Raw genomic sequence first — 19226 nt, 5'->3', positions numbered from 1 at the left:
TATAAACAGGGAAAACTAATGGCTCTAGTACCAATTGATAGGGAGAGAAGCCCAAGGGAGGCAAACAAGAGTATGTTAATTAATATACATATTTTGACACCACTTTTAGCCCAAAAGTGTAAGCTAAGAGGCATAGGTCTACTTAAGTATATTAACTACTATTTTTCTTTATATTTTACTAATGTGAAAACATTGTAGAGGTATCAATACGGTTACGGTTAACGGTTATTGCCAACCGCTAACCGTAATTGCCTTAGCGGTTAGTAGATTTTACTAACCGCAACCGCCGGTTAGCAGTTAGTGAAATAAGTAACCGCCCGCTAACCGCTTTTTCAAAATTTGGCTTTTTTTTGGGCTTTTTTTTTTTTTATTACTGTAGTATTTTTTACCCTCATTTTTTTTTTTCTTTTTGTATTTTTAGTGTTTTCTTAGGCCCAATTTTTATAAAAAGAGTCCAAATTGAAAAATCCAAAATATTTGACCCCAAATTTACATTTACTTGTACTTTAAAAAAAATTCCTTAAATATTAAATCATAACCGGTTAACTTAACTTAACTTTAAAAGAAAAAAAAAAAAGAAAAAAAAAATCAACACAACATATAAAAAAAGTTCAATACAACATATAAAAGAAGTTCAAATAAAACATATGATATATATGATTATATGTCATATTATATATGATTATATGTATTATTTGTTATTATAGAATCATATGGTTTAATAATCAATTTATCATGTGATATAATCATATCAATTATAGTGATAATATTACTAAAATTAGAATGATAATACATTAATACTTCAATTGTGTTTATAAGTAACACATTGTTTAATTCAATGTTAATTACTTTATTTGATATTATATGAATCACATTATCATTGTACATTAATAATATGATTCACTTGAATAAAGTATTTGAATTGTCATTGAATCATATGATTAAGTATTGATATTATACATTTATATTATTCATATGCATATATGTATAATTATAATTTATAACATATATAGACTTATAAGTTTATAACATATATTGGAACTAAGTCTCTAAGTACTTAATTGTTGTATTAGTATGAATTGGTATACTTATGACTTATGTCATATTATATATGTATAATTTGTTATTATATAATCATATAAATTAGAATGATAATACATTAATACTTCAATTGTGGTTATAAATAACACATTATTGAATTTAATACCAATTACTTAATTTGATATTATATGAATCACATTATCATTGTACATTAATAATATGATTAACTTGAATAAAATATTTGAATTGTCATTGAATCATATGATTAAGGATTGATCATATACATTTATATTATTCATATGCATATATGTATAATGTTAGGAGTATGATGTGCAGTAGTTCAGTAGGAATCTATGTTTAATTGCTTCTATTTACTTTATGTCAAGTAGTTAGATAAGGATGGAACTCTTATTGATATAGGTGTTTATCTTCTAACAAATAGGAGTTATCATTTAGTAGGATAAGGAGAATTATTAGAATAAGGAGTTATCTCTCTTTGGTAGAGGATCACGTATCCTAGTAGGTTTAGAATTCCTTTATGTTTTGTTCTTTATGTTTTGTTAGCCTTGTATTTAATGGCAGGGTCATTCAATAACAAAGCATGCAAATTTTAATCCTCAAACCTTGTGTTTGTTACGAGACTCAGGAATCTCTAATTTCCTACCGCTAGTTGTTTCAATTAGCAAATATAGGGAATAATAAGAAGCAGGATCCTGCTTCCTTCCCGTTTCTACTCGAGTTACTAGATCTATTACGCATTCACGTAACATATAATTATAATTTATAACATATATACACTTATAAATTTATAACATACATTGGAATTAAGTCTCTAGATGCTTAATTGTTGTATTAATATGAATTTGTATACTTATGAGTTATGTCATATTATATATGCATAATTTGTTATTATATAATCAAATGATTTAATGATCAATTGATCATGTGATATAATCATATAAATTATAGTAATAATATATTACTACTCAAATTGTAATTTAATTATCTAAAAAAAATAATTGTGATTTAATGATCAAGTGATTATATTATATGTATAAATATAATTATAATTATAATTATAAAAATATATTATATAAAAAGCCAGTTAGTAGTTAGCGGTTACGGTTAGTAAACCCAATAACCTCTAACCGCTAACCGCTAGGCGGTTATAGCGGTTAATGGTTTATACACGATTAGTGGTTAGTGAAACCGTCCGCATTGACAACCCTAGAACATCACATGCCGCACACACATATAAACAATATCTTAATTAAGACGTAACAGTACCATGGCGTTTGGGTGAAACAGCTTTTGATTAAGAATAATGTTACTCTTCATATCCATATATCACACATTTCATACAGGTTGACCTTGCGCGTTTTACGTGGCTTTCTATGCCGGCTTCTTAAATACAAAAAATCAAAAAAACAAAAACAAAAGCGCACACAGAATTCATATGAAGTGGTTCTACAGGGAATCTATCTGCGAAAATATTCTTGATTCTGTTTATGAGACAGGAAAGTATCTGCTCAAAACAAATTCATATATTAGAGAAGATAGGAATATGCCAGGCATTTCAAGTCATAAAGAAACATGCCCACATGCAATAATCAACACAATTAAATGTTCAATAAATTCAAAGAAAACTCTATTGCCGCCTTATTATTCAACTAGGGAAAGACATTGTAACCAGCTTCAAGAAAATGAGCAAGCAATCCATGTTGCAGGTGCTGATGCGACATACATCAAAGTGGACCTGGAAAAGCCCCGTTCTCCCTTTGCTCGTTCCACCTCTCAACCTGCAGCAATTGAAGTAAAAAAAGTATAGTCGCATAAAATGGCAGATATTTTCCAAATTTCCATTTCATAGGTAAACGGCTACCAATTCCACGCACTGGGGTAAATACACAAGGTAAGAGCTGCACGCGAATACTGAAAATGGTAGAATAAAAATGACCAACCAAACGACATGATACTTCTCTTGAGATACACAACTTATGTCCAAGGCGCTGAGTTTGTTATTATACTAATTTTGGTGAACAACACAGACACACAGTACTGACGAGCCCTGTCTTAGGGCACAAAGGGTTTGTTTGGATGGCTTAGTTAAGGATCACTATGGAATCTACTCCCCTATGAATAATGTGGACTATTTGGAGGGAAAGGAACACTAGGACCTTTAATGCTATTTATTGAACTTTCCACACTTCAGCTTAGGTCTTTAATCTTTGAGATCATTGTATGAGCGAATGCTTCTTTTTGGGTGCATCCAGTTTTCTCCTTTTTCTAGACTTCAAGGACAAGATGAACTTTGAATTAATTACTCAAATAAACCTTTTGTCTACATCCTGTATGCTTGAGGTATCTCCTCTTTTATAATAAAATTTCATTACTACTTACCATTAAAGAATAAAGAAAAAGCATTACTTGAAACAATTGACCAGTAGAAGCATGAGTTTAAAAGCACAATTCACTATCATTGTTTCAGAGACCCTGTCAGAGTATCATAAGTTTGTGCAAATGTTAAGATGCACGAACATTGTGAACATGAATAATGAAAATAAAGCAAACAGAGGACTATAAGCAGCTCAGAGTGATCATAAAACTAGAAAAGGCTGGTTGTATAATCAATGTGTACATGGGGTGCCCTACACTTTTAATAATATCTCAATTACTTATAAAAATAAAACTACAAAAGGCTGCTTCACTTGGTCTAGACACATCAAAAGATGATAATTGATGACACAGTCAAGGGGCACAAGGCTAAAAGTCTTGACAGTTGACATGGCAAAGAGGCTTTGCATTGCCATTCCAAGTTGGTACAAAGCAGAGACTGGCAATAGTTTAAAGTTATTTCAAGTTCTCCAATCATACCAAAATTCATGCAACTCAAATGTTAAATATAACACTGACTACTAACTGAAGACAGTCTCCTTACTGAACCATTCAAGTTATTAAACCAGACAAGAAAAGTTCAAAAGAGTGTGATTATGTTTTATAACACACTTCACGATTTAAAAATCCAATGTCTATTAATCATTTGTAGCTATAAATTATGGTATATAAGGAGCATACAAGTAAATTTTTTAGTCAATTGCAGCAATACAATAAGCTAGGACTACTCACCCATTCACCCGGGCAGAGGGCACGATAATACTTCGCAAATTTCTCACATTCACCAGACTCTTCACCTTTTGCTGTCAAGCACCTGCAATTGAAGTTGCCTTTTGAAAAAGAAGAAGAGGAAAAATAAAAAGAAAAGAAAAGAAAAACTGTGCTAATAAGTTTTCATTTGAACACAATAGTAAAATGTACCTGTGAAACTCAACGTAACGAGTAAAACAGTGTCTGGTTTGATTTGTTGTAGGGAATCGAAAATCTGCAGGGGCTGTTTTCAGCTCAACCTGAGAGTAAATAGCAGAAACAATGAACAAGTCAAAAGTACGTAACAAGTAAGAAAACAATGATAAGCTTGTAACAAGCTTATCAATACAGTTGAAAAAAGTTGATTCAAATCAGTAGTTTGACTCATATATGACCATGGCAAACAGATCTAAACCCTAGCACCTCCGATCAATATAATCACTGTAAAACAATAATTTTGATTGTCAACCAGCAGTAAGCTGTACAGGACTAAATATTTAACAAAAAATCACATCTTTAAACTGCCACGGACGAGCATACTATTTGTTAAAAGTAATACATTGAAATTTTGGATTCAAGGTATTCAGGAAATTTGGATAAATCTTTTATGGGACACCTTGAAATTGGACAAAGAAGCTCTAGCAGGAGAAATGCAATTAGAACTGAATTTTCAAGTACAACCCAATTTGAAAATTTCCTCGACGCAGTTCATCAACATTTTCAGGTTGACCATTTTAAGAAAAATTGAGGTATATGACAATAAACAATGCTAATAACATGCCATGCATTTCAATCTGAGATTCTCAGTTCTTTTCTGTAAGGTTTATAACCACAAACAACCACTACAAGCCCAAACAACTTAGTTGAAAGCTCAAACCCACATCATCTAACATGTCCCCCAAATTAACTTTAATCTCAATTTCTTTTATTTTTCTATTTTGAACGAGAAATCTTAGAAAAATAAAAGACCCTCATGCATCCAATGATTAATATTGAAAATACATACTGGATAATTATCTCATAATTTCATAGCAATTATGTTAAGAAAATTTTCACCTAAACCAAGCAGACCCAGTTCTGGTTAAAATTAACAGCTACAAATCCGGGTATACTTTTTAAGCAAACACTAATAAGTAATAAATCAATACCCCAAAAGAGAAAAAGAACAAGCAAAGATTCACAAAACCATAGACATGAAATGAAAATCCCAATCGGCAATCACTGTCAATCAACAAAGATTGAGACTTTGAAACGACCAATAAGAAAAGAAGATAATTTAACATATTTTCTCACGGTTTCTCGGCAACCAAACAGAGACAGACGAAAAGAGAAATAGAGAGAGAATCGAAGCTTTACCTCCGCCATGAGTGGTCCAATGAGAGAAAAGCACACGAGCGAGAATTGATGTGAGAACGGGAATATAAGGAATGGGCTGCCTACGAGTCTCTACGGTTCGTCCGGTAGGTGCCGCCGCACAGGACACAATTTTTCTTTTTTTTTTTTTTTTCTTTTTTTTTTTTTCCTTTCAAAACATGAGAATCAATTTTTGGAAGAAAATTTTTTTTTTGAAAAATGCAATATTTTTGCTATAGAAAAATACTTTGATCTTTTAATATGTTGCGAACATATCCAAATCAAGACAATCAATTAAGATTGATAATTTTTTACACAAACCGCAAATTAAAAACAAACTCAACATAAAATTAGTAAATTAAAATTTTATACAATCAAGTTTTAGTCAACTCAAATTAACCCATTTAATAAATGGATAATCACGACTCTAGAACTCTGGCCTTTTATGGCACCAAATTTTTAGACCTATGTTGGAAGCCCATTTTGACTTAATAAACATTGGAATTTTTTTTTTTTTTTTTTTTTTTTTGTCTGAAACAAAAAGTTGTAGCCGTTTGAATTAACTTTCCAAGCCACTAAATTCGCCTTCATCTGATATATAAATCAAAATATTTTGGCAAAACTTCAATTCCAACTATAGTATGGTGAACTCTAAGGATGGTTCAATAGCTTCCGATGATTTGAGAAAGGGAAGGTCAAATTCAAAAAATGGTTTACAATTGGAAAAAAAAACATTTTAAGGAAATTAAAGAAGATTTTCCTAGTCAACTGAAAATATTTTCGGTTTGACCAAGATTTTCGATCATACCAAACACTAAAAAATACTTTTTCAAAAAACATTTTAGGTCAAAACAATCATAGCCTTAATCTTTGTTTTTCATCTATATATATGATAGCAAGGAGAGCTTACTAATTCGTGCAGGTCAGAAACATGTGAACTGTTGAAGCATCTTTCATATGCATATAATTAGTATAGGCTTAAAAATAGTTCCCCATCATAATTTGTTGATACAATTGGTTTCATTGATTACTTTGTTATCTATCAGCTAGATAAACCTAATAATTATATCAGTTTGGAAAATTTTGACAAAAATAGTTATCATTTCTTTCTTTTGTACATTCAACTTATTTTCGGATTAATAATATATGCAATTTAATAAACTTAATAATTTGATATAACAGTTGCCACATTTAACTTTGTATTTTTTGTGAGATGAGATGAGAGAATGACATGTATATACAATATTTGTTTATAAATTAATTGCAAACATTTAATTTAGACAAGAATTTTGTCTAAATATAGACAAGCTTTACAAGATTGACTAATTCGTTTTTCACCATCATAAGTGCAGTTTAGTTAGCAATTTGACTTCGTTTGTACAAATTAAAGATCACAAAACTTTCCCTAAATAATCTCTCTTCAACCAACAGAATATGCACGTAGAATTAATAAGACATGCAAAGGTTTGAAGTACGTAGAGTTGAATATGAACATGGCACCTGAAAATGCTGGTCATCCTGTTGAAGCAGTGACAGTGACTGTAACAGAGAAAGAGAATCAACCCAAAGCAGATTCGATGAACATAATTACAGAGAAGGAAAATCAATCGACGAGGGAGAAAGTAATAATCCAAGTAAAATTCCTCACAAGGGTATTGACTATTCTAACTTTCATTCTCTCTCTTCCTGTTCTTGGCTCAGTTATATGGCTCTTATATATGAGAGGCTATGACTGTGAAATTCTTCTAAGGCTGCCAAAATTGCAGATGGGGATTGGGATTTCTCTGCTCTTTGTTTTCTTAGTTAGCAATTCTGTAGCCTTCTTGGAATCTCGATTTCCAATGCCAGGGCTTGTTCTAGCTATGGCTCCTTTGATTGTTATGCTCACCATGGGGCTTGCCCTCACTGGTGCCTATAAGATGGAAAGCAGGACAATTCCAGGCTCACCCATGTGGCTCAAGCTCAAGGTTCACAACAACAACAACTGGAACAATATCAGATCTTGCATTTTTTATTCAGGAGATTGCTCTGACTTGGTGTCAAGATCCTTTATGCTCAAATCATATGACTTCAGCATTAAAAGATTGTCACCCATTGAGGTAATATTTTTATTTTTGTTTTGCTTCAGATTTCCAAAAGAAAGAAGAAAAAAGTATTTAAGTAAGTTCTTTATGTTGACATTTGTGAAGGGAGGCTGTTGCAAACCACCATCAACATGTGAAATGCAATATGTAAACGCCACTTTTTGGGAAAAGGGAGATGGAGTGAAAGATAAATCATATCCATACGACAGTGATTGCGATTCATGGAGCAACGATCAAAACACTCTATGTTACAACTGCAACTCCTGCCAAGAAGGATTTTTAAGAACAGTACAGGGAAAATGGCGGAAACTTGGCTTCTTCTTGGTTGTCATGGCATTAGTACTCATTATTTCTCATTTCTTGTTATTCCTCGCTACGATTTGGGAGCATTTTGCGAGAATTTGATGGTTGCATTTTCTTTTTCAATTTGTCTTTAATTTCCTTTGTTCTGAGATGTACGAATCTTGTTTTAATAAAATTTGTTTTTGTTATCTAAATAAGAATCAAGTAGTTGCTTTAAGAAAATTTAGATTTAATAACTGTTGATTCAAATCTCCTCTTATAAGTTTGACATGGCTTGCTTCTTACTAGGTTAATTGACATTCTTTATTCTTTTATTCTTGTTACAAAATTTTTTCCAAGAGGCAGACCGGCGAGAAAATGATATTTGGTCACCGAAAATCATTTCGGTTACAGGAAACCAAAAACACTTTGATGCTTAAGTTAATACATTATTTTATAAAAATAACTAAATTACAAAAAAAAAAAATTAAAAAAAGTTTTGAGAGAGTATCAGAGCTCCCTTCTTTCTATTTTTGGAGAAAGCAGCCCTTTTTAACATGCGATGCGAGATCAATATGGCCTTTGAATGCTTGCCATTTGGCATGGTTGTGAATTATCTTGCCAGCTTAATTATTAGAGCCTCTATTTGGGAGATAAGCTGATCTAGATCGAAATGAGGTTGTTGCATAGTAGGATGGGGGAAAGAAAAGGTTATAGCGTGAAGAAGAAGAAAGAAGAAGGAAGGACACTGTTGTAGAGGGAGGAGTCGGGGAATTAATTGTATTGCTCAGAATTGTTGGCATCTGAAAAAGGTAATACTCGTCTTAAGCAATATGAGAGCAAAGAATTCTGTGAAAAGCAATATAAGTTTTATAATCTTGTATGGAAAGATTAATTAATTATGGAGAGAGGACCCTAATCTACAGCTTTTAACAACATTGCTAAACCAACAAATATAAATTGCGAGAAAAGGCAGAAAAGCTTATGAACAGCAGCCTCTAAATGGCAGCTTCTTCATGTTCACCTCTGAGTGAGTGAGGGATCATATGCTCCTCCAGAAACAGCAGCACCACTGACAGCTACAGCATTGCTGCGGCTATATGGAATCATCCCCTCTCCTGCAGGCCCAACAGCCAACTGAACAAGAGGCCTCCCATAGCCATCAATATAGGCACCAGCACCAAGTATAGGAGGTGGGTATAAAGAATCTGGCATATTCATGTGACCACCACCATATTGGCTTGTTGCTATTTCACACAGTTTCATCAGGGGCATTAGAAATGAACATCTAAACAATCTATCAACTACTAAGACCATCATATATACAGCCAAGAAAAGTTACCAAGTGCTGCCCTATTCTCGGCATTCAACACCTCAGCACGCAACATTTCCACTTCTCTTGCCATCCCAATCAGATTCTTCTCCATTGCTTTCAATTGCTCCACTTGCTCTATGTTTATTCCTTTTTCATACTCGAATGTAGCACTGTTCACCCAAACAACAGATTTAAAGAATTATATCAAGCCACGTTAAAAAAGATATATGTAGATGTAGAAAGAAAATTGAAGGCAGAGATTGAGAATATTAGGCATGTAGTGTATTGTGTCTCTAATGCTCATTACCATTCCTTCATTGCTCACTGCATGATTAAAGTGTCTAAGCACAGAAAATATGACTTGTGTTAAGACGTTTAAACAATTTTGATGTCATGCCACACTTATATTCCAACACAAGTTGATTTAACTCATATCTTAGTCTCTTAGATATATGGATAAAGCAATGGGGCACAAAGTAATTCTAATCATTGAGAAATTCGCTTGAATGCCAAAATGTCTCTCTGTTATCACGGAATGGCCTGGTGAAATGAGTAAATGGGTGGTTGGAGAAGATCCATTCCTAGGCTATATGACTGCATTCATTAGATTCTGATTATCTGAATAATAACTACAAAGCTATTTGGTCCTACAGTATGCAACATTATTGAAGTTTGATTATTAGCATTCGACACCATGTATTTTTCATTCTTGCTATATCAAATTAAAGGTAAATTTTGTGAAGGATGTAGTAACAACCTCTGTTCTTTACATGGATGTTTAAGGGAGGGAAACAGCCATGAAATATACTTAAAAAAGCATGACTCACCGTATCCTTTGGTGTTCCAGATTCAAACCGTCAAGTTCAGCATGCAAATCTGGTATAGTCTTTATATCCATACGGGCTTTCTGCAATTCCTGAGTAGCCTTCTGAACTTTTGCAGTCAGCTCTTGTCTGGCAGCTACTAAGCTCTGAGCATCCATGTGGGCCTTTTGCAGGTCCTTCTTTACACCCTCACCAGCTTTGATATCTGCTTGCATTTTTCTGATCTTATCCACCAAGCGCCTGTTTTGTATATCATGTTCACTCTGGATGCTTCTTATGTGGTCATTGGTTCTATCTACTTCCTGATGAGTAGCAACAAGCTCCCGCTTCAAAGTCAAATGGGTGGCTGCCAACGTACGGTTATCCCCTGCAAGCCGTTCTATTTCTGCTGCCTGAACAGCAATTTTATTCTCCAACAGTTCGGGAGGAGGCAGTGGCTCCAAGAGGCGTTGGCCAGCAGCAGTGCGCAAACCAGAAAATGCACTTTGCCGCATCATCCCTGAAGTCTGGATAGGACGTCGCTCAAAGGTTGGTGGAATTTGTCCTCTTGCAGCCATCTACAAGAAGATCAACTCAGACGAGGACAAAAATCAATAATGTACACATTCATAGTCCTTAGGTGCAGCCACCTACACTTTTATTGAGACAAGATCACAGCCATAAAACGAAATAAGTCCATAATGGATATGTTATAACAGAAATATCCTAGCAGTGACCAGCCTTCTGTGATATCTACAGAAGAGAAGGCCCTAAGGTAACAAAGATTCAGTTTATTTTTTTCTTTGCTAAGTAGCTGCAGTTGGATTGAAATAAGTTTCTGAAGATGTTTATGAGGATCCTGTGATAAAATTAATGACCAAAAGTAGATGTTTTACACTGACAGTCAAGCCTGCAGAATTCCAAGAATGCATTACAGACATATCGAAAAAAGCTAAAATCATGCTCCTGTACAAACTTAAAAGAAATAACCAGACAGCCCAGTAAACTAACTCAAATGATTACCCAGACAAATTGGCAACCTATGAAATATTATAAAGGTCACAAGGCATTAGCCGTCTCTCCAAATAAGATTTACTAGGACAAGTAAGAGATGCTCCTATGAGCATCCTTGCATATTTGCATCATCAACAAAGTATTAGCTACCTGAAGATAAAAGGCTCCTAATATGCTCGGCCAAGAATCATTACAAATACTTTTCTATTTGTTTCCAATACATGCATTTGACTTAAGAAAGCCCCAAAATCCACCTACATGAAATTGGCTCCATTTCAATTGATAAAAATCTGTTGATTTAAATTGCTAATGTCATTGACAATGAATAGTTTCACTACCACAGCAATGGAATGAAAGTCAAACATAATACCAACATGCCTAAAGATCATTAATGAAAAATTTGGTCAAAATCTTGAAACATCTGGAAGACAAAATCAATGTTCACAATTGCCAAAATTGGAAAATGAAAAGACTCCAAAAAGGAACAAAATCTATGTAGTAAACACTTAGTCACCATTATCAAAACCAAAAAAGGGGAGGGAAAAAGGCTTTTACAAGAAAATTCATAAAAGAAAGAAAGAAAGAGGCATTACCCCAAGCCTCATGAAGCAAATGTCACTAATTTGAATCTCTCCTTCCTCTTCCCCTTTAAGTCAATTACTTGAAAAAAAAAAAGAAAAAAAAAAAAAGAAGTATCTTCCCTTGTAGGCTGATGACTCGAAATTTGTGAGACAACAATCCACTAAATGCAACAAAGAAATCCATTTTGAATTTATCACTAGATATAGCAACCGCACAAGCAAACCACATATCTAATTATAGTACAATGATATGTTGTATCTTGTTTCATATATGAGCTTAACAAGATCCCAACCAAAAAGTATAATTGCCCATCTATATCTACATAAACCACATAGCTTACTCAACAATTGGTTGTAGACACCAAACTAAGAAATTCTAGTTAATACTGAATTGATCTGCACCCACGCTCACTGTAAAGCTGTTGAGCTGAGTTCTGTTTATTTATGATCTAAAATTCACTCCATAATAGGATTGCAATTGCAACAATCACAGCAAATTAGGATGGCAGTAATATAATGTAGATAATTCATCTTTCATGGTGAAATTATTCAAATTAACAATAGTTTCTTTCTTTATTCCTTCTTTATTTATTACTCTCTCTCTCTCTCTCTCTCTCTCTCTCTCTTTATTCCTCAAATTATTCATCTTTATTCCTTCAAATTACTCTCTCTCCCAGTTGTCCCTTTTCCCATTAGTCAAAAGAAGCTATCTCCCAGACAGATGTTTTACCCCGACAGCTATGTGGATCCTTCTAAAAGTCAAATTAAGCATTGAAGTTTTGGAGTGAGGAGCTTCACAGTAATTTCCTAGAGAGGGAAAACTTTCACCAGCAGCCAGTAATGATTAAATTTCAAGTAGGTCCATATCATCCAAAAAATCCACTGCCCATCAATCTCTTATGTTCTGAGAAGAGCACACGGCACAATAACATCTAGCATTTCCAGTCATACAAATTTATCCTAGAAAGCTGAAAGCAGGAGTAGGATCTATTTTTTATGAAAATTATGGCAAACTCAGATAAGCCAAACATAGAAATAAGAGGTGCCGGATTGAGGAGCACCTCTAGATACTGAAAATCCTTCCTGGATATGACATAACCCTCTAGCTAATAGTGGAGTGCACCTTGATATAGATTATGCTTGCAAACAGAATTAAGAAATAGATTTATATCCTTACATGAAAATAAAGCAAACCACATCGTTCCTAGTAACCATACAGCCATCTTAGTCTTTTTATGAAAAACACTTTGCAGCAACGCCTTTGTGGTATAGTGGAACTTAGTTGCCCCCTACTTGAATGGATTCAAGCCTTTTAGATTCAGCACTAGTAGCTAAGGCCACTTCATCAATTTGTCAATGATGATACATATTTGTAGTACACATTGGATCCAGCATGAGTCCCAAACTCATGGATGCATGATTTAATTTTTCTCTTAACCTCTCACTACAGAAACGTCAGGTACGAGAATTACTTCTGCAATGCATTACTTATTCCCGTGTATCACGCACAAACCTTCTTGCTTAATATCTTTTTTTTTTTTTTTTTTGTTCTTTTAGAATAACCTGATTGCTTAATCATTCATGAATAGGAAACTATAAAATAGCTCTTTCTTCTTGTAATTCCCTTGTATAGGATTTAATGCTGATTTAAATTATTTTATTTAAACGACTCATGTTTTCTCTCTCTTTAACTGCTTTAACATCATACAATAATCATACAGAAAGCAAGAACTAATACAGGTGATCCAAACAAACAAATCACTATATTGAAAGTGTAACATCTTCAATGAAAGTGGTCTAAGAAACATATAACTGGAATTCACATTCATATCAAATCCTGATTTTTGGACAAAAGAACCCCAAAAAAAAAAAATAATAAAAGAGTTATTTGATTGCAAGCGAATAAGAGCTGAATGGCTTTGAACGCCCCAAAAATTACATATCAAACAAAAAAGTGATTGAAATGAACTTCTGGGTCAAAATTGATTGAAATGAACTTGTGGGTCATGCTACATTTCATGAATTTTATACTCTAAATTCATACGCAACCTGAGACCAATAATTGATGAGCTTAATACCTTCCCAAGGAAACATCTTTATGCGGAATATAAGCCAGAATCAAAATCACACATCAGATAAAGATCATCAACGACAAGCAGTCCCATTTAAAAATAGAATAAAAAATAAAAAATTAAGTGAATCAAAAGCATAAAACTCTAAGATATACAGAAAAGAAGAAAACCCAAAAACGATAAATTATCAGTGAAAGAAAGAGAGGTACGTACGAGGTAACAGTGGGAGGGAAAAGGGTACTTTAGTAAATAGAGATGAACATCAGGCCGGTGATGGATGGAGAGGCTCTGCAGACTGCAGCCCACGGCCACGGAGGAAAAGGTGGTGGGGATGGGTTCGAGACACGGAGCGAGTCTTTAACAAAACTGTTCGCTGTTTCTGAATTCCGTGTTTTGGGAGTTCAGGTCTTCCTGCCTTGCTGTTGTATGTTTCAAGGCCTTAGCTTATGGGCCTTGAAAAAAGAAGCCCTTTTCTTCTAATTTTTTTACGTATGGGAGCCCACTTAGCTTATAAAAAACGCCCATGGTTTTTTTGGTCCCATATTTGGTGAAACTTGGGATATAGACCGACCAAAATAAACATAAACGCATGCTCAAAGGATACTTTTAACGTGCCCATATGGTATCTCAATCAGCTGGAAATCATGCTTTATAATATGTCGGAATGGTTTCTCTTAAAAAAGGAAATGACACTTTTGACTGCCTCATTTATCATTTACGACGGATAAAGTTTTTTTCTAAATTATTATTATTTTTTAATTGTATTATTAAAAATCACGTGCATGTTGCAGATTGATATGGTGGCAATATCAGAAGGTAGGAAACTTCAAAATTTTGTTGCAAAATATTTGGTCAACGTACGCAAACTGCCACTAAAGTCCACTACGGTGAGTGGGTCGGCGATTTGTGAACACCTGTCTACAGGTTGAAAAATCGGAGCTCTCAGCCACAAAGTTTTGTCCAGCAAAACCACAAAGATCGCCACATCGCCAATTCCACTTCACTCAAACAGCAATAACATCATGAGTATCAACGCTATAAGTAGCATGAGTCTCCCTGCGACCTCTCCAACAGGCAACAACATAGTAATAGATTAAGAAATCAGTTGCATTCACGTTTTCAAAGGCTTCTTACTCTAGCTACTTTTGTTCTTCACAAACAATGGCAGCATTCCACTTATCTCTCTCACTTCTTGCTCTGATTTTTGCTGTATCTGCCATTGTTTCTGAGAGTCGAGTTGCGAGGAAGGACTTGGGTGTGGATCTTGGTGGCGTTGGAGTCGGAACAGGAGTAGGCCTAGGTACAGGTGGCAGTGGCTCAGGTGTGTTAAATCACCACTTATCCTAATATATAAAATATTTAGTTGAAATGATAAAAAAAACAATATTAGAAATAAAGTTCAAACTTGCGACATTTGCTATAATACCGTGTTAAATCATCACTTATCTTAAAAAATAGTTAAGCTGGTAGAAAATTGTTTATTTAATCATTTAATTAATATTATAACAAAGTGCTGCTGCAGGGTCTGGCTCAGGTTCTGGCTCTGGATCTGGTTCTGGCTCAGGTTCAGGTTCTGGTTCTGGGTCTGGTTCAGGGTCTGGTGCAGGCTCTGAAGCAGGTTCATATGCTGGGTCTCGAGCTGGATCAAGCTCAAGCGGAAACCAAGGACGAGGAGCAGGCTCCGGGTCAGGTGAAGGTCGTGGGAGTGGTTCGGGTTCAGGGTCTGGTTCTGGACATGGTGAGGGTTCTGGACACGGTGAGGGTTCTGGCAGAGGAAGTGGTGAAGGCAGTGGTGAAGGCTACGGCGAAGGCCATGGCTATGGTGAAGGTTCAGGTAGAGGAAATGGGTCAGGCAGTGGTGAAGGCTACGGCGAGGGCCATGGCTATGGTAAAGGTTCTGGTAGCGGAGATGGCAACTAAGAATATGCCACCAATGGTCCCGTAAAACTGAAAAGCTTTGTCACCATCTTTGTTACATAAATAAGTAGATGCATGGTGATATATGTATCATTATATGAAATATCGTTGTTATGCGTTCCCTACCTTTGTCTTCCAATAAATTTTATTTCATCTGAATTAACTCTCTCTTCCACACACACACACACACACACATACATATATATATATATATATATATATATATATAGATATATGGGGTTAGTCTCAATTAAGGAAATAGACATTTCCATTTCACTTGAAATGTAGATGAGATATTTTATGATTAAAATTTAATGTTAGTATATCTAACAGCAAGAGCGGAATCAAGATCTTTTTTGTGTGGGCCCGAACTTACGTAAATACATAATTAAATACATATAGTCCTTCTATATGTGTGCGCGTGTTTATGAAAAATAAAAGCAAACAATAAGTTTTAAACTTTAGTTTATAGTACTAACTCATAAATCATATCAATATGGAAAAGTTACATGTTTATAAAATTATTCTTAAAAAGACCTCTCCTTTCGAATACAAAATTTTTTTAGTTTGCCATTGACATATACAAGTATACAACTATAGAGGAAGCTAAAGTATCTATATATAGTCATCTAGGAGTGAAAAAGTCATTATTGATGAAGTCATGGTATAAAAAATAATATATTTATAAGGATTTAAAAAAATTAAAAATTAAAATTAAAATTAAAATTAAAAAAATAAATAAATAAATAAATAATTGGGATTGTCACAGACTCCAATTATATATATATATAATTCCCACTTGATTTTCAGCACCTCGGTAGTTTGACATACTTCCTTTGCATGCAGCAGTCGCAGAAGAAATTCCTTGAGAGTTTATTGAGATAGGGATGCATCATGGCATCATGCATGCATATATAAACCATATGTGTGTATGCATGGTGAAGAAAAATTGCTTGTATAGTTGTATGATATATATACTTTGCCAAATCCATCAGGAACATAAAGAACAGTGAGGTAAAAATAGAAATAAAATCGTATGCAGAGTTTTATTACTGCAATAATTTTCTTTTAAGTGTAATCTTTAGATTGTGATGCAACGTGGATGTAGTGGATTACAACACAAGACTCACAACTTGTTATGGGCCTCCGTAATGAGGGATGAATAATCAACTAGATAGATTTTGATTTTGATAGCATTTAGTAGGATAATTCAAGGAATCCTGGATGTTCTAATTTTAGGGTAATTCAAAGAACCTTAAACCTCCCAAAACAACTACTAAAGTTAAATATTAAACTTTAATTTAGTATATTTTATTGATCACTTTTAGGTTTATATAAACTATTACAAGGCAAAAATAAAAATACATGTAAATAGAAAATATAATTCTAATGGAACACAAATCTTATATTTCCTATTAGAGATATTATTTAATGAGCAAGTCTACTTATTTTCTTAATAAGAGTAGTAATACATCATTACCTTATTTAATAATAATTCTAATATATATATATATATATATATATATATATATATATATATATATATTCACCGGGTTATGACCCGTATCACAACTCATCAACAAATCAAGAAAACTCAAAGAATTTGTAGCAAAAGAAGAAAACCCTTTGAATAACAAATACAACAAATTGTTAAACAAATTCACGTTTTGATCTAATTATAAAAGTAGGAATTGAAAAATCTTCATAAAATACGAATTTGTAGTATCCCTTTGCATAAGATTTTCAACCCCACTAATTTTGTGTTCATCCGATACTGAAATCTCTATATATATATATCTGGTTTCTTTAATAGGCTGTTGAATTTTTTTAGTGTCTTCTACCTATATGATTCCTAATATTGCACTAAATGTATTGGATCTCTAACATGTTTTAGCATAAGAGAATTCATTTTTTATTTAGTGAAAACAAAAAAGGGAATGATATCATATATATATATGATAGAGTTTCTAGGAGCCAACTGTACTCGATCTCCACTACTACCCTTAGTGGGTGATAAGAACATATGGGTCGGCAGCATCCTAATAATATTATAATATTGGGTCCACCCAGCACCAATATTACGAAATGAAGTTGAATAATAATAATCATAATCATAATAATAATTTTAAATTCCAACCTCTGATACTCGAAAAGAATGATCTCCACCTAAAACCCCCCTCATCATTCTCATCATATCCACCAATTTTGCTCAGCCAGCTCGATCGATTTGATAAATTAGCAAGAGCCACATGTTCCCCCACTTTCCTCTTGCTGCAGTACACAAACGCTTACCACTTAACGCACATGATGATCCACCACCCTCACTATCTCTAAATATTACAATAAATAGCTCTGTTGTTCACTCACCCCTCTCACACAACTCACAACACAAACACGTACATTTGGTACGCTTTTGTTGCCTTGTATACAACATGGGTAGTTTGAAGCCCCTGGCTCTTGTTGCTTTGCTTATTTCAACATTTGCTTTGTTGTCTGAAAGCCGAGTGGCAAGAAAGGACCTAGGATTGGACCTTGGTGGGATTGGAGTTAGTATTGGTACTGGGATAGGCCTTGGACTAGGAGGAGGAAGTGGTGCAGGCTCAGGCTCGGCTTCTGGGTCGGGCTCAGGCTCGGGCTCAGGCTCAGGTTCGGGTTCAGCTTCTGCCTCAGGATCAGGTTCTGGGTCAGGCTCGGGTGCAGGGTCAGAAGCAGGTTCGTATGCTGGGTCTAGGGCCGGATCAGGATCGGGAGGCAATCAAGGATCAGGCTCTGGCTCGGGACATGGTGAGGGTTATGGTGAGGGTTCTGGCAGAGGCAGTGGCAGTGGCTCCGGTCAAGGTTCTGGTTATGGTGAAGGTCGTGGCTATGGCTCAGGATCTGGGAACGGGCATGGAAAATGAAGACACATGCTCGACCATTTTCTTTGGAACGAAAAGAAGTCTTAATTAATTAGTACTATATATATAAGAATAAATAATTAAGTTGTGAGTCTTATATTATATGCAGCATGAAGTATCCTTCCTTTGTATCCTATTTAGAATCCTACGTCAATTCAAGAAATGTTGGCCCATCTATCTCAGCTATCACAAATTTACAGTAAACTTTGAATCATTACTTGTGTGTTATATATGTTCAACTCAAGAACATTTTTAATCACTAGTCATAATAACTCGAAATCTTTCTCATATACATACAACAAGGAAAGGGACAGTTTTTGTTGACTGGTTGGGTTTGGAAGCACTGCAATATCCAACCTATGATGCATGATTAATTAAGTTCTTTATTTTCTTTATTGTTTATATAATATTAATTATTAATACAGATGATCCATGCATGGTCTCAGTTATTCAAGAGATAAGCCATGCATGTTAACTCAAAATGGCTCTCACTCTGATTATATATGCTAGGTTTGAAGTTCTAAAGAAGGTTTGTGTGGTGTTTAATTACATGTGATTCGTATACTTACCCCTTTTATTTTTCTTCTTTTTTTTTTTTTTTCACTTTGGCACTTCTGCAAAAGAGAGATCGAGGTTGAATTCTGAGTTCAACGTACATTTCATTAATCAAATATATTCATATATAATATATTGTGAATGAAGTATAAAAACACTCTTATAGGT

The 19226-nt window shown here is 34.2% G+C and overlaps 5 protein-coding genes across 5 annotated transcripts; 3 read left to right on the top strand and 2 right to left on the bottom strand.

Moving 5' to 3' along the window:
• Positions 1-2567: 2567 nt before the first annotated feature.
• Positions 2568-5649, bottom strand: LOC132190715 (cytochrome c oxidase subunit 6b-2). The gene is made up of 4 exons (XM_059605766.2): positions 5542-5649; positions 4357-4445; positions 4168-4249; positions 2568-2840 (listed from the first exon to the last, which is right to left on the bottom strand). The coding sequence occupies exons 1-4, from the start codon at positions 5548-5550 to the stop codon at positions 2787-2789; spliced, it is 234 nt and encodes a 77-aa protein (XP_059461749.1). The 5' UTR covers positions 5551-5649; the 3' UTR covers positions 2568-2786.
• Positions 5650-7031: 1382 nt separating this feature from the next.
• On the top strand, positions 7032-8027 carry TET15 (tetraspanin15). The gene is made up of 2 exons (XM_088510421.1): positions 7032-7637; positions 7728-8027. Exons 1-2 carry the CDS (start codon positions 7032-7034, stop codon positions 8025-8027), a joined length of 906 nt encoding a protein of 301 aa, XP_088366547.1.
• Positions 8028-8705: 678 nt separating this feature from the next.
• LOC132189662 (protein FLX-like 4) lies at positions 8706-14073 on the bottom strand. Its single transcript, XM_059604423.2, has 4 exons — positions 13903-14073; positions 10047-10600; positions 9247-9389; positions 8706-9151 (listed from the first exon to the last, which is right to left on the bottom strand). Exons 2-4 carry the CDS (start codon positions 10598-10600, stop codon positions 8925-8927), a joined length of 924 nt encoding a protein of 307 aa, XP_059460406.1. The 5' UTR covers positions 13903-14073; the 3' UTR covers positions 8706-8924.
• Positions 14074-14850: 777 nt separating this feature from the next.
• On the top strand, positions 14851-15609 carry LOC148583533 (uncharacterized). Its single transcript, XM_088510639.1, has 2 exons — positions 14851-15010; positions 15212-15609. Exons 1-2 carry the CDS (start codon positions 14851-14853, stop codon positions 15607-15609), a joined length of 558 nt encoding a protein of 185 aa, XP_088366765.1.
• A 2387-nt stretch (positions 15610-17996) lies between these two features.
• LOC132190451 (uncharacterized) lies at positions 17997-18686 on the top strand. Its single transcript, XM_059605439.2, has one exon. The coding sequence runs from the start codon at positions 18039-18041 to the stop codon at positions 18504-18506; it is 468 nt and encodes a 155-aa protein (XP_059461422.2). The 5' UTR covers positions 17997-18038; the 3' UTR covers positions 18507-18686.
• The last annotated feature ends 540 nt before the right edge of the window (positions 18687-19226 follow it).

The sequence above is a fragment of the Corylus avellana genome, chromosome 9 (genome assembly GCF_965113065.1).
Source record: "Corylus avellana chromosome 9, dhCorAvel1.hap1.2, whole genome shotgun sequence".
In the NCBI taxonomy this organism is placed as follows: Eukaryota; Viridiplantae; Streptophyta; class Magnoliopsida; order Fagales; family Betulaceae; genus Corylus; species Corylus avellana.
This window is presented reverse-complemented; position numbering and strand designations above follow the sequence as displayed.